The sequence below is a fragment of the Clavelina lepadiformis genome, chromosome 9 (genome assembly GCF_947623445.1).
Source record: "Clavelina lepadiformis chromosome 9, kaClaLepa1.1, whole genome shotgun sequence".
Classification (NCBI taxonomy): domain Eukaryota; kingdom Metazoa; phylum Chordata; class Ascidiacea; order Aplousobranchia; family Clavelinidae; genus Clavelina; species Clavelina lepadiformis.
In genome coordinates this window covers 6,261,552-6,277,820 of record NC_135248.1, presented here as the reverse complement: position 1 = coordinate 6,277,820, position 16,269 = coordinate 6,261,552, and the positions used below count along the sequence as shown (strand labels likewise).

General features: G+C 35.0%; 1 protein-coding gene across 4 annotated transcripts; it reads left to right on the top strand.

Annotated features, from left to right (window-relative positions):
- The first annotated feature begins 1,955 nt into the window (after positions 1-1,955).
- LOC143470457 (vacuolar protein sorting-associated protein 52 homolog) lies at positions 1,956-15,810 on the top strand. 4 transcript variants are annotated; one of them, XM_076968605.1, is made up of 18 exons: positions 1,957-2,230; positions 6,055-6,176; positions 7,070-7,122; positions 7,209-7,284; positions 8,840-8,907; positions 9,208-9,383; positions 9,520-9,670; positions 9,901-10,001; positions 10,079-10,211; positions 10,282-10,476; positions 11,423-11,578; positions 11,851-11,931; positions 12,036-12,197; positions 12,307-12,408; positions 14,737-14,838; positions 14,923-15,054; positions 15,240-15,404; positions 15,468-15,810. In XM_076968605.1, the coding sequence occupies exons 6-18, from the start codon at positions 9,211-9,213 to the stop codon at positions 15,612-15,614; spliced, it is 1,800 nt and encodes a 599-aa protein (XP_076824720.1). In that variant the 5' UTR covers positions 1,957-2,230; positions 6,055-6,176; positions 7,070-7,122; positions 7,209-7,284; positions 8,840-8,907; positions 9,208-9,210; the 3' UTR covers positions 15,615-15,810. The 4 variants fall into 4 exon arrangements, with proteins under 4 accessions (XP_076824719.1, XP_076824718.1, XP_076824720.1 ...); XM_076968606.1 differs by having other exon boundaries at positions 8,840-8,917; XM_076968604.1 differs by lacking the exon at positions 6,055-6,176 and having other exon boundaries at positions 1,956-2,230; positions 10,079-10,127.
- The last annotated feature ends 459 nt before the right edge of the window (positions 15,811-16,269 follow it).

Genomic DNA, 16,269 nt, shown 5'->3' with positions numbered 1-16,269 from the left:
CTTAGTGAAAGTTTTTATTCAATCAATCAATCAATCAATCAATCAATCATTCTTTTTTTTCGTCAAAAGCGAAAAATCAAGCCAGTTGTTACTAACCGCACCAATAAACAGGAAGAAGTGACAAAGCCGAAAACAAGAATTAGTTAGAAATCCTGTAGAAATGAATTAGAGTTTTAATACTGACGTGTTTTACTTTTACGCCACGTAAAACACGACGTTATGTTTTTCCGGCATATAGGCCTAGGCCTATCTCCCTTGCTAAAATGTAAGCTTTGAATACAAACCCATCACGAATGTCGGAGTTTCTTTGGACAAAAGTCGAGTCCTTTTACACCCACACACAGGAATTTTACTTCAGCAGCCCCAAGTTATATGGGCAAATTGCCATCAGCATTACCCTACTCTGCAGTCTGGATTGAGCGGGGCCCGGACTTTTGTTGCACCAAAGCTGCTCAGATGAGCCCATAAGCCACAAATGTGAGCAACAATTGTGGCTGAAACTCCAACTGTTTTGGCTTAGCCTACGCCCTACAATATAGGCTATTTTTGCTGGTGTTGTCATCTGGAAAATCATAGCGTAGATCTTGCCTAAAGTTTGATTGATGTCAGAGGGTTATTGCCAGCAAAGTTAATAGAAAAACACAAATTGTGCAAGTTGAGTTGAGCATGATCACGTGACCTCGGTAGACAGAAAATGGTCATTAATGCGCTGATTTTGTATAGGAAAAAATCCCGTTACTTATAGAATGTAAGTTTTTATGTGCACCGGACAACGTAATTTACGAAGACTGGTGTGCTCCAGTAGGCAACAAAAAGTGTACATCAGATGTCCCTGTTTGGGAATTAGTTACCGTATCTTACTAAGTAATCTTTTTTGACCCATTTTGTGAACCAGATACGCTAGCTATGCGTTGTGGTTTGTACACCGGGCATGTGTAGTGCATAACGCTTTCTTTCCATAAGGGAAAAAGATAGGCCATGCTGCGAAAAATTATGATATTTTAGAATTGCTCAGCAAATTATAAACATTATGAAAAGTGTAGCCAATAACTGTTCTCATGCTGTTAACTACAACTGTCAAAACAAAATTTATTATCTTGTGTTTGCATAGTGGCTGTTTTTATAACTTGTTTAACAAGATAAAACCAAAACCGATCATTTTTTCTGGGATTCGGTTTGCAGCATGATTTTCGCTAAAATGTTTAGTTGTACTTCATTAGCTCATAGGTACTGCTGCTGGTACGTGCATAATGTGTTGTAATAGACCCTTTCCGATTTTATCAGCCTGCATCAAGCAAGAACACTAGCACTAATTTCGAAATTGTTTGTGTTCTGCAACTTACATGTAATAAAATAATATAATAACTGGTACGTTTTGTGTAATTGCAATATGCTGAAAAGAGTTATAAAAACAGCTAGCTCCATCATGAAAAAGCAATCCTCCAAAATTTGTTAAGAAAGAGATAGCCTAGTTCAGGGGTCGGCAACCTTTTGCACTTAAAGAGCCCATTTTAACCGATATTCCACAAAATAAAAATCACTGGGAGCCGCAAAACTATTTTCACAATAAAACGAAAACGACACTCTGTAACAAAACTGTCATGTGTCGCATTTATAAAAGCAGTTAATTCAGTAAGATTTAATTAATGTGATTTAATTAATGTGATTACTATAATGTGCTCAGTGAGATAAAGACGTGAGTGTTCTTCTGTTTGTTTCTACTGTAGCAATAAAATTAATAAGAGCCGCATCAGAAGGATGAAAGAGCCGCATGCGGCTCCGGAGCCGCAGGTTGCCGACCCCTGGCCTAGTTCAATAGTTAAAATGACGCAAAAACAATGGCGATCAGTTATGACATTAAAAAACATTCATTTAAACAGCCATCAAGAGTACATCACCTTATGTAGTTATAAGCAAATGCCATAGTATGATAATAGTTTAATTTATGTTCAATAACGCAGTATTTTCGATTGTACAGAATAGGTGTACCCATGATTTGTGGCCATTCTGTCTTCCCATTATTGAGTTAACAATGAGACCAATTGTACGCAAAACGTGCGTTTTTTGTTAACTTTGGTTGTCAGAAACAAAACTCAAAGAAATTTGATAAAACCAACTTGCAAGGATCATTTTTATAAGGTCACCAAAACTGGAATGATGGAGTTTGGAATAAATTTGGATAATTTAAGTTCAGTGACTTCTGACGACTATGTGTTGGATAATGCTGATGGTCAGTTTTATTATAATCTTACACCGGAAGTTAGCATATTACGACAGATTTAGACTAGTAGCTGCTCATTTTAATTTCTTTTGCAGAAATGTTGCATGTTGTATTTACTGGCAATACTGTACAGCCACACCAGCACACATATTTTGGGGCAATGCCAATCTTTGCCTGTGATTTTAACTTGGAAAATTAAATACAACCGGGCCGCAAAGGTTTCAAACATCTCACATTGTCACATGAAAGATTAATGATATTTTGATCATAAGCCTATACAAAAAAAATTGGAAGTGCATTTTTAGGAATTGTCTGAGTGGAATCATAGTCCAATTTTCCCATTTAAGTATTGGCATGTTTTCAATACTTGGACTCGATTGAGTATTGCTTAATACTCGATGGTGTCACTAATGTTAGTTTTCAAGTGTACTAAGTAGACTTCAATAAATTTTTAAATAACTAAGCCATTTAAATAATAAGCTAACAAAACCTCCATTTTATCATTCAAACTAATTCAAAAACTATTCAAAATTGGTGTGTTCGTTTCAGTAGGCTCCTTTCATAAAAAGAAGTATCGTTCAAATCAATGTTTGCAATTTTAAAAATATGAAAACTATCATTGTTAGTTTCGCGGGGTAAGATCAAAGTTCAGTGTCATATTTAATGCAGTAATATTCCTGCTAACAAAGTGTGTGTACGAAAGCTAAGTTTTCAGTTAATTGTGCAACAAAAGATAGCCAAGCCCTTAAACGAAACTGTTACAATTTTTATTTATTATATACGTTACAACCACTGGCGCCAGCTTAGGGAGTCAGAGCGTGGCACGCCCAAACTTTTATAAAGTGTTTCGTTTTTTTTCAAATCTGGAGACGTATTAAAACACTCATAGTTTCTCTAAATTAAATTTTTAATAATCTCAGACTTGTTTCTAATCGTGTCAATGTGAGCACAAAGCTTCATTTCTGGAAATCATTTTGTAGCCTATAGCCCAGGGGCGGGCAACTTCTTCGGTCGGCGGGCCTGATATGAGAAAATGAAGTACTTGGCGGGCCGGATTCCTGAATCGATACATTACTTATTTTATCTTTATGTGACATCACGATTCAGATTGTTACACTTCTTCTTAAAGAATAACTAACAATCACTATATTTGATGTAGTAAGCAAGTAGTGAGGGATTGCGGCAGACTGTGGCCACAGGCCACATTATCATGTAAGACTGGAAACTGTCTGCGGGCCGCTCAAAATCCCAGCGCGGGCCGTATGTTGCCCGCCCCTGCTATAGCCCTATAACATAGTATATAAAGACTTTTTTAAGCATAGACTATTCGTATATTTTTATTTAATAAAATCGCGTGGCAATGTGTTTTAAGCATAACCAAATTCGTTTACTTTTGAAAAAATCTGCAATGTAAGAAGTTTGCTTTAGTTTACAACAAACTACGTGTCCTTATTTTAAAACCTACAACTTGCAGCGTTTTCTGGGTTAGGAGCGTGGTTTGTTATCTTCGCCTCTTTCTTCCCTCTCGAGAGGTTGTTTTTGTCTTTTAACTCCTTGGCGGACATTATGTTTTCTGCTTTTTTGCACATGGCACTTTCACTGAAAGATGCAAAGCTAAATCTGAGAAATTGTAGTTTGAACCTTATTTCGTATCTATCATTTATTTCTTGTCATTTTGAACAAATTATAGTTGTTTCAACGTAGTAAAATACATTATTTTGTTTAACATTGAATATATGGGGTTAAGTGAGACACATTTTTGCTTTGTGAAAACAATGATTAAACCTATTTTGCGAGGGATGTGTTCTCTCGATATGTTCTCGTATGTAGGGTCCTTTTGCATTGTTGTGTTGAAATGAAAAATGTTTCCATTACGTCGAGCATTTTCAATTGTCAACAATGTACCTTCTAATAAGCGTTAACGCATACATACTTTATTTGCATTGAATGGTCGTATTTATAAAAATGCCATAGTACCAATTTTCTAAATAAAAAACGGTACGACTTATATTCTCGAAATCTCTAAGTTTTTTCTGAAAAAATGTTTACACTTTGCATATATCAAATCTAAGTAACGTGAAACATCTTACGAAATTACGTTTTTATGCCACTTGAAAGGAATATTTAGAGTACCTTTGACAATTACTTAACTGCAAAACTTGACATGCTCTGCTTTGCGCATTGGGTGAGTTACTTACATGACGTCTCAACAAAACTTGTGACGTCATACCGCACGAGTGATTATTTTACTAAGCTTGTGCTTATGGTTACAACTATCAACTATCATACATCAACCTATTTGAGAGATGTGTCGCGAGATTTTTTTATGATTTTTCTTCTTGTTCTTAAAAGTGGTAAGGATAGGTGACAGGCTCCTTGCAAAAAGTTAGTTTTAGTTAGATTTAAGGCTTTGCTAGAGTTAGATTTGGATTAGAACATAGACTTAGGTTAGGTTTAAGTTATAATGCTATGCAATTGTGGCTTGTCAGTTTTATAAATTTGAAGGACTGCAGCTATGTCAGACAATTTCAAATCTTATATTATTTGTCCATTTTCAAATAAACGGATTGAAAGTACTGACTATAATTCACTGGTAGATCTTCAACAAAATTTCCTGTTGGGCACGAGCAATAAAACCTTAATATTTAGTGAAATTTAATTTCGTATGTAATCATAAAGAACTATTCATGCTCTCACATTCAAAACGTATACATAGGCTTACCGCTTAACGGCTATATCTCGTTTGAAAATGCGTGTGGCAGTTTGGCTAACCTAGCGATTGCTTTGGTATGGGTGATCATATTTATTGTAATCTTTGTTGTAATGTAATCTTTACAATCGCTGTTAAAACAATCCTAGTCTAAAAGTAAAGGGTCCTGTTGCAATAGCATGTAGTTAAGTCATCCAATACCAATGCAGTAGTATTGGCCTACCGTTAGTACAACTGGTTGTTTCAAGCCAGCAGAAAGCCAAGGCATGCGGCATAGTTTTGTACGATTTTGGACTACTGCAGCCCAAACTGCCAGCTATTTTGCTACCAAGTTACTAGAAAATTTTTGATCATTATGTTTGTTGTCTGTACAGACGTAGCTTCCAGATACTTCAACCGCTCCTATTTAAGATTTTTGTTTGTAGTTACCAAATTACTAGTATTTTGATCAACCAGAAGTACAGTCAATGTACATTTCATTTTGGGCACAAAAAGCAATATAGTTTTGCACCAAGGACATTTTCTTGAAAACATTTCCAACAAAAGTTTATATCACCTTTTGATTCGAACTGGATTAATTTAAAACATACACGCAGACATAACATTCAAAACAAGATCAATGAAAAGTACATAATAAAACACACTGGGAAGTTAAAATAATCTCACTTGGAAAAAGTATTTTGGCGAAAGAAACTGCGATCAATCCATTCATTTATTATAGAATTTAAGTTTGTCTCCTTGTTCTTTTAACACGGTGGTTTTCAACCTATTTCATGCCATGACCCAATGTAACTAACGACCCCCTTCCAAAAATTTTGATTCAGGCATATATGTAATACATTTGTATATGCGCAATAGCACAAAAAAATATAATTAAAAGTAACATAAATTATGAACATAACACTCTGCTGAAAAAAAATACTCATTCATTGAATTGGCATTTATTAATTGGTATTCTCGTAATAGTGATTGGTATTTAATTGCCGTCTTCGTGACCCCCAAGAGAAAAGGCAAACGACTCACCCGGGGGTCGCGAACCCCAGGTTGAAAACTACTGTTTTAACATTTTTAAAATACAAGCGTCATTTTCAATCACTGAAGCTGATGACAAATCTTCCTGAAGGTACTTTTCTTCAGTTCAGCACAGCATTTTTGGAAAACTTTAATGAAGAGACGCTTAGTACTCTTTCGCAGAAGAATTTCCTGTCTGTTGAAGTGCAAAGCTTGTCAAACCTGATCGGCGAGGTAAACTTGGAAGTTCGAGGCCCAAGTCTCGTGATTCTAATTCACATTTTTTTAAAACTGCTTCGCGCACTTTTCGTCGCCAAACCAGACCAGATAATAAGCATATTTTTGCTAACGGTGCGAAAATGACTTACAGTCATGCTTATATAGCACACTGTCATACAGCTTATATGTCATATAGTCAGGTTTAACTTGCTGTCATTATGTCCTCTAAGAGCTAGACCTTGCTGATCGAGAAAGCTTATACTCTCAAGTGCTACCCTATTTCGCTTGAAATTTTCTTGTACTTATGAATTAACTAAAGTGGCAATATGACTTTTTTCTGGCATAGTTCAGCTTTGCCTCAAGACAGAGCTTGTGAAGGGAACTCTCACTGTGTTTCTTGGCGGCACCTTTGATCTGCTTCCAATCTTTGTATCCTGTCAGCCAAACTGGATACTTGCGTTTGAAATTCGGATCAGAAAAGCAGAAAAATCTTCCCTTTCTGCCCAAGTTTAGCGTCCGTGCCTATACATCATACCATTTTTATGTAAAGAGCACAACGAATAAAGAAAAACAGCAAATTTTTATCAGCCTTTTATGACACCTGTTTATGTTACATGCAAAAAAGCTCCTTCTGGTAGCAAAAATTCTACAATTGTAGGTTCTATATTTTATAGCCCACCTAAGCTAGAGTGAATTGAGTTCTAACAACTACTTAACGTTAAAGCTTTTATTCTGTATCAGTTCTTAGATTTTGTGACACAAATTTATACAAATGCAAAAAATATTTTAGAGATAAGGGTGTTTTGGTGTTCCATTAATTGAGTGACCTTAAAAGTCATGTTTAAAATTTTTGGCAGGAGATTATTGTAAGACTTGTGTGTATCTAATTATATGATATTTTTTTACAGAACACATTCAAGAAAATTTGGAAGATGAGCTTGTGAAGGAAGCACTGGAATCTGTTAGTGAAATAAAACAAATTGGGGTCTTGTTTTAGTTTTAACTTTTTATCTTGTATGATAATGTTCAAGTTGGCTTTTTCTGCAGGGTGTAGATTTACGTCAGTATGCAAAACAGATTGCAAAAGAACTTCAAAAAGTTGAATGCGATTCGGTAAAAGACTGTAAGTTTCTCAGAATTACATGAATATTGTTAATGAACTGCTACTGAATAATTGTATTAAAGATTGCTTTATGGTTAAAGATAGGGTAATCTTAGAAATTTCATGAAAGACCATGACTCCTAAATTGCCAATAAACTGCGCAGGCTTTTGCACATATGTATATATTGACCAAACCACCAAGCATATTTTGTCATGTATATTGTGATAGTGGTTTCAAAGAAACTTCGTTGAAATTTTATAGCTTTTATTTTAATATTTTGATTTTTTACTGACTTTATATTATTATTGGTAACATATTCGTGAGCAAATGCGTGTAGGTTTTGTAAGAGTCCCCGCTGTCCCTAGTTGTCTTGGTAGGTTTTCGTTAACAGGCAGCTTGTGGAGGGAAATTTGCTTACTTATCTGTTTTGTTTTCCTATTAACCTTAATACCACCGCAACCAGTATTTTCACAAAATTAGATATTTATTTTATAGAGCATGGTTTCACACGATTAAAATGCCAAGCTGTATCCACTGATTGTGCCATGGCTATGGTTGGCATTAGAAATGGTGTTGTTACGCTCATAAAGTCAAATTTCTTGTTTGCTAGGTTAGCCTACGTAGTTGATATATTCATCCTGCTTAACATGCTAAACCTCGCTCTTCATGTTTGAGAAATTGACATGTTTAAAGTTACCTCTAAAATAACTTTGTTCAAGCAAGTTGTTTGAAATTTGGAAAAAGAAATCCTTTAACAGCTTGAGTTTAAAGACACTATAGACGTTTATGTCTACGTGCAAATGGGAAGAAACAGAACCTAATCTGGAGCAACGTATTATTAACTCAGCCAGCTCTCTTATTCTCACTTTGATTTACAATTAGGAAACATACTTTCCTAGTCAACAAGTAACAGAATTGCTGTCAGGGCTTAATATTGAATCCCTTCCATCAACGGCAGCCTCCAGGACCCTTAGACAAACAGCTAAAAGAAAAGAGTTTTTTTCTCAAAAAGCATTTTTTAGTCGCTAAATTCTGGGTAAGAGCTCTCGTTAGCCCAAACAAACAACTGGCAATCCAAGCGCTTTAAGTTTTTGTCCAAAATCCGACCACTTACTTGGCCGAAAAAGTGTTAAGTGCTTTGGTTGACATCAAGACTGAAAAAAGAAATTGCTTACTCAATGGTACATGAGATAACCTGATGAAAAGGGCATTGGGGCAAGACGTGGTTGCGAACAGAAAGGACCTTGCCAAAAAATTCAGTAACAATCAAGTCATTGGAAAAGTCAAACATTTCAATAAAAAAACTTTTGCTATTGTTTTACTCATTTTCATATTTTTCATTTTCATATTTGTAACGTTTACGTTAGTGTTCATTATTTTTCTTAATTATACAAAATTTTCTATTAACTATTTTCAGTGTATTTCTATTGCATTATGTAGGGTTTATTCCAATGTTACTGCTATTCTTCGGCAACATTGTTTGCTTGTGCGGATGCGATTTTTTAAAAGAAATTTTAAGTTATTTTTATTGTTATTTTCAATTTATCGTTTAATTTAAAAAAAAACTATGTTCAGATGTTGCTGAAAGCAAACATATTGCTTGCCTCCACACCCAAATAGGAGAATGTGATAACATTTTGGAAGTAAGACTATGTAAATACTTTTCTTACATCTTTGTTGCATATATTGTGATGTGCATAATACAGTAAAAAGTAATAATAATAGTTATTAGTAGTTAATAATAATGATCTAGGTGTAAATCTTTTTAACCATTTAGATTACTCTAATGATTAATGAACAATTTAGCTAATTAAATTCTGGAAAGAAAATATGTAAATGAAGATTTTTTGTTATGACTTTAAGTCGTTTTGTAGATCAGGTAAATAGTGAAGTAGTTTGCTACAACATGTTAAAAAATTAGAATTCATTTTACCTTACAATAGCATATGGAAAGCATGCTACATGGCTTCCAGCATGACTTGAGCAGTATAAGTGCTGAAATTCAGTGCTTGCAAGAACAGTCTGTTGCTATGAATGTCAAGTTAAAAAACCGTCAATCTATTAAAAGTGAATTAAGTCAGCTTGTTGATGAGATGGTCGTTCCAGAAATAATGATCAAGTAGGTCAATGTCTATTGGATTTATGTTTCATAATAAATTAAATATATATTTACGTCATTTGAATTTGTATTTCAATAAAATTTAAAAATAATTAAAATGAAGATATTACTAAAATCACTACAAAATTTGTTGCAGTCAGATTATTGAAACACCAGTCACAGAACGTGGATTTTTAGAGCAGCTTCATGAGCTTAACCATAAAATAAAATTTGTTAAGCAGCACTCATATAATGAAACTGCTGCATGCAAAGATGTACAGGACATTGTGGAAAAGCTTAAATATAAGGTACACTGTATATATATGCGTGTCTTGCGTAATCATTCACCTATTGTGAAAAGTGTGATGGTTATGGAACCATATTATTATGTTTAATTTGATCAAGTATTGACATCGTGAAAATGAAAAGTGTCTTTTGCAATGTGCTTTTGAATAGTTTCGAGTTTTTGTTCCATGTTAAAGGGACTTTCGTAATATTGGCTTTATATCTCTGGCCAACCATTACTATACTTTTTTAGGCAATTTCAAAAATTCGTGAATTCGTACTCCAAAAAATATTTTCATTTCGCAAACCTTTAAGCAACTACCAGTTGGGTCAAGATGCATTGCTTAATTTCAGGTGCAATTTTTAGAACGTTGTTTCTAAGTTTTAGAATTCAAAACATTTTCTATTATTGTTTCCTTTAACTAAAACAGGTTCTTCTATGAGTTTCTTTTGTCAAATGAACGCCATGTTGCCAAGGAAGTAAGGGATGAGTACGTTGAAACAGTCAGCAAAGTTTATCTCTCCTATTTTAAGAGCTATATTAGCAGAGTAATGAAGTTACAGGTATCTTTTGTTTTGCTGTTAAGTTACGCTTTTAAAAACCTTATTGACAGTTTTTTGTATGTCTGCATAGTTTGATGAAGCTGCTGGTAAGGATGACTTGATGGCAATAGAAGATTCTTCAAAACGTGGATTTTTTTCATCATCAAAACCAGCAGTGCGAAACCGCTCGTCAGTGTTTACAATTGGCAAACGAGACCGAATACTTGTTGAAGAGTTGGAAGCTCCGATCATTGTGCCTCATGCTGCGCAAAAAAATGAAGAGAAGGTTGAGTATTGATATTGCATAATTTATCTTTTAGGTATAAAACTTGATTTAAATTTAGATTGTTGTATCACATTGAACCAGTGTGATCCAACTTCAAGCCCACAGGCAATGAATACCCTTTATTTTTCTGTATGGATTCCCTTGGGCACGTATTAAAAATGGCTGCCCCTCAAAAAAGTGGGGTGCCCAACTCTGACAGACAATGCAGCTTTTTTTAGGCCCAAGGCTTCGTGATAGCTCTCCTTTTTACCTCCGGTTGTATGGTCACATTTGCCAGAGTTATTTCGTGTAAATACATCTCTTAATACAATCTCTTCATGCTATGCGCATAACATGGTCTTGCACAGAGCAAGCCTTTAACAATGGTATTATCCAGACATCTGTTGCATGAGCAACCTCATTGTGTGGTAAAAGCCTATTATTCAAAAGCAATGGGTGCCCAGTGGGCAACCATTCAGCTCAATTTTGGATGCCCAATACAAAACTTGGTTGCCATGGCACCAGGACACCGATTAAAATCCGATCCTACCATAGGTCATTTTTATGTTGGTAAGTTATTTTGTTTCGTCCATAAACGTTTTCCTGATATGCAGAAAATGTTAACATTAATCAAAACATTAAAATGTTTTTAATTATAACAAAAAAGCTGTTTAAATGTGGTCTATTATGGAAATCTTATTTACAAACTGGTAGTGCAGGTTTTGTATTGCAATACACCAGGTGTCACCAAACTTTTTTCACAAAGGCCCAGATAAGCATGAGAACTGACGGTTTCGGGCTATTTGCTTAACATTTAATTGATTTTTGGTCTTAAGCATCATGTGTTAACAACAATAATTTGGTGTGCTAATATGAGCTGGCTTGCACTTGCTGCCCATGTAAAATTAACTTTGACTATCTTGACTTATTTTATCTTATTTCAAAATGATAATGTTTTTCTTTCAAGTTTTCTTTTGAGAGTTTGTTTCGAAGTCAGCACTATGCATTGTTGGATACCAGCTGCAGAGAATACCTATTTATCTGTGATTTCTTTATGATAAGTTCTTCTGCTGCACAAGATCTTTTCAATTCAATTTTAGGAAAAACACTTGCCCTTTATGTGGTACTGTATTGTGATTTTCTTATTACGTAATAAACAAATTAGATATTAGTTGTGGCATTTTGTGTATTTGAATTATTCCAAAGTTTAAATAAATAGGTTAGCGTAATGTCATCTGTCATATCACTTTATATTTAGTTATTGGACACTTGACCTGTTTTTTACTATATTAGTTATTATTTTAACACTGTTTTTATGATAAACACCTTTTCAACAATGTGTGCACAGTATTCTGTAAATAGGGATCATGTCACTTATTTTTCGTTTGTTTTCAGAAACATGTGGACACATACTGCTCTGATTGTTATGACAGCATTGCTCTTTTTCTATGCATACACATTGTCCATAAGTATAAGGTAATGTTAGTTGAGTCTAGAAACAAAATTTTCACCAATTTGGTGTGATCGATAGCTCAATATTTTATTTCCTGCTGGAACTTATCATTGGCCTTGACATTTAGGTGATAATGCATAACCGTGAAGTCGCTTGCTTGGACAGATTTTGGGATACAGTTAATGCAATCTTGTGGCAACGCTTTGATCAAGTTGTTCGAATGCATATTCGTAGCGTTGTTGAATGTAACGTAAATCATCTGGCCTCAATTGATGTGCGTCCACATTACGTAAGTAACCTTATCTTATTGTTTACGTTTTACTATGTGTTAATATGATAAAATGCAGCAAACTTGGATTCTATTTTGTATGTGTTTGGTTAAGTTCATTGTTTTTTAGATTACTCGTAGATATGCTGAATTTAGTGCAGCTATTGTCAACATCAATGAAAACTTTCCCAACCCGCAAGTTGAGCAAACCTTGAGTGAACTTCAAATTGAGGTAAATCTTTGGTTTGGGTTCATTCACAGGTCAACAAAATTTCACTTTTTTTAAGCAAGAACGCAAGTATACTAATTGAGATGTATTTTTTGCTCTGATTCTGAATCTGCCTTTAGTTTTTTTAGCTCATCACATTTTCAAGATATCGTTGAAATCATGTTTTTAGAAAAAAAGCATTAAAAACAATACACAGCTATGATACATGGCACTTAAAAATGTTTAGCATATGACTTTCTTTTGTACACATGACTGGGATCATCACGATATAACATCCAGCAGTAGTCACCCATCATTCCCTCATTCCAAAAACCATGGTAACGAGCTTCCAAAGCTTAAATTTCCTGGTGAAATCGTCCACCATGTTTGTCATTAACTGCACCAAGATTTTCTGGAAAGAAGTTCAAGTGGGAATGCAGAAAATGCATTTTGAGGGACATGTGGCAAACCATTTTTCTGTAAGCCTCAAGCAAATCATCAACTCCTGCCTGTAAATAAGGCGATTTCGCATTTTCTAAAAAGTTAGCACACAACCACTTGAATGCCTGCCAAGCACAAAATTCCAACTTTGACAATAATTTTTCAAAATGTGGATCCTTTAGCACTTGTCTAATTTGAGGTCCCACGAAGGTTCCTTCTTTTAGTTTTGCTTGGCTTTTGCTAGGAAACTTTTTGCAGAGAAATGCGAACCCATTAGAATTGCACTTTCCCATTGCTTTAACAAAATTCTTCATCAAACTTAGCTTGATATGAAGAGGTGGCAAGAGAATTTTCTGAGGATCTACTAGAGGAACACTTTTGATGTTAGCCACTCCAGTTAAGAACGATTCTCTTACCGGCCAGTCTCTCCTGACATAATACTCTTTGGTAGCATGGCTGTTCCACAGACACAGGAAACAGCATTGTTTCGTGAATCTTCTCTGCATTACCATCAAGATGCCAACAACTTTGAGGTCTCCGCAAATACTCCATTTGTAAGCATTGTACTGAATAGCTTCCAGAAAATCTTCGATGCTTTCATAACATTCTTTCAGATGAACAGAATGTGCTATAGGAATAGATAGTTTTATATTTCCATTGTGCAACAACACAGCTTTCAAACTTCTCTTCGAAGAGTCATTGAAAATTCGCCACTCATCAACAATGTGTGCTTCACCCAATTTTTGAAACGAACCATTACTGTTGTGGCTGTAGCAAAGAGATCCGTCTACTGTGAATGCTGCGGCCAGGTCCAAGTTTCGCTATCTGTAATGACTTATTACTACATCTTTTTCATGCAAGCTGTTTTCTTTTAATCTTGATGCAAGCAGTTCTGACTTTTCTTTGGAAAGAGACAAATCTCTTATAAGGTCGTTTAAACGTTTCTGGGAAAACAGAATTGGTTTTGAACTTTCTTCTGGTTCATATTCGGACTCAGCAGAATTACTCGGATCTGTGGAACTCCATTCAGCAGCACTATCTTCAACTTCATCAGGAACATATTCAAGACCTCCATGAGGAGGAGGCGGAACAGGAAGGGAAGCATCATGTGGTACAGGTCTGCAGGTACGGGTATGTAATTTTAGTTTTATATTTTGAAGAAAACTCTTTTACATTGGCAAGGCAAAAAGAGAAGTCCTGAATGTGGTCTTTTGGTTCTCACCATATCATGGGAATAGCAAAAGCCATCGATAACGTTCGTTTGTGTAGCCAATTGTGTAAACCAGTTGAACAATCTGTACAGTGTACATATTTGATGTGGTGCCCACTTTTTGTCTTGGACTCCTAATTGGCAGCCAAAGTTCAACTTATTGTACATCTATTGATATCTGAAGGGATACTTCGTTGCTTGCTTTTAATTGTAAAACTGCCTCAAATATAACAAAACAGATCGGGATCGTTTTGGCATTTTCTTGACATAACAAAGGCAGAATAGCAGTCAATCAAAATATGGCACAAATAAATGTATTGAACAGTATACGTTACTACAATTTTGATTAAAATCTGCCATTAACTAACATTGTGAAAACCAAACAGTTTATTTCAAATTTTCTGCTTCTGTGCTATAAGCACTATCTACATGTGGAATTAACTGCTCAGTATACCACTTATTTTGCAAAAGGTTGGCAAAATATTCTCTTTATAATAGGCTATTAAAGCATAACAACTAAAAATTTAAAATGCAAATATCTCGAAAACCTGATGTGCTAGAAACCAAATAAGGGCATTTTCGGAATCAGGTCAAAGAACTTTCAAGAATCACCTAATCGCATCTCCGTTCAAAATTGGCTGTTGACCAGTTATTATTAGTTATTGCTTATGCATCTTGATTTACCATCTATGTATGTTAAGGTACAAAACTTCATTTTGCGGCTGGCAGCGTGCTTCAGTGAACGCAAGGATCAATTGGTTTTTCTCATAAATAACTACGACATGATGCTCAACGTCATAATGGTTAAGTTAAGAACTGCTTATACAGACTAGTTATACATTTTTGGGAACTAACTTTTTTTAAATTTGGCTTTAATTTTAAACCAGGAAAGAACGGTGGATGATTCAAAGGAGTCTGAAAGCTTCCAGCAGTTGCTGAACAGTCGAACACAGGAATATGTTGAAGAGATACTTGCCCCTCATTTTGGTGGTATGATGGCTTTTGTGAAAGAATGTGAGGTACTAAATGTGTAGTTTTGTTTTTTAAGAGCTTAGAAAAGAAATATTTTGGGCTCCTAATTTATTCCATTATCTTTGCATTTATATGTAACTTAACATGAACGTGGAATGCAAAAGGTACAGAAGAGACATGCACCAGCCAATCATGAACTAGTTATAACCATAAATAATTTTTTATGTCACAGGCAGTGATTGAATCCGGCCAAACAGACAAACTTGGTAGATTTCAACAAAAAGTTGTCCCTTTAGTACAAGGTTTTGCGGCTGGTTGGCGCACGAGTGTAGATTTAATTAGTCGAGAAGTCACACGATCATTTACCAACTTTAAAGTCGGAAGCACCATAGTACAGGTAAGATGTTCAACTACGGTATGTTAAATTCTGAAATTTTTGTTTAACTATATATTTTTCCAGGCTGCGTTTACAAATTTGATTCAATATTATCATCGATTCCAGAAGCTTTTCACGCAGAATCCTTTTAAATCGATTCCTGCCAAGTCAGAGCTTGTTAATATGCACTTAATCATGGTTGAAATGAAGAAGTATAAACCGAATTTTTAAATGTTGATTTTCTTTTTATTGTTTAAATGGTTAGGCGGCGTTGGCGTGTAGCTGATTATGCTTTCATATCTATGTGGTTGGTAAGGGTCTTAGCATTGGCCTATAAAGGTGGTAAAGCTTAACAAGCTCCGAATGGTGTGGAGAGAAAAACTGTTTAATCTATCCTCTGTTAATAAAATCAAATGTTTTTATTTGATCATGTGTCAGTGTGTTTTCCTTTTCACTCAACCCAGTCTGACTCTGATAAGAGACAAACGTAAGGAGTTATCCACATATAAAGTATCCAACAAGATTTTTTACTTGAGAAATTGCCAATGGATCTTTAATTACTCCGTTAAGGTGTCTGACTCATTAGGAAAGCCATTTCATTTTCAACCCAGCCTTACAGGCAGCTAGAACGCTGAACTGAAGAGGCACGATGCAGAAATGTGACTAAAATCTAACTTTACTTTATTCGGTACTCACGACTGTGAGTGTCGATGTAAACGCAGATCATTTTAAATACTACAGGAACGGGTAAACGCGCATACCAAAGAATCATTAATTACAATAGAAATGTTATAACAGTTGGCAATGTACGCTACACCTGTAAAAGCTAAAAAATTGTTTTAATATGATAGCAAAACTATAAGACTAGCTTCTGCAATTTACTTTT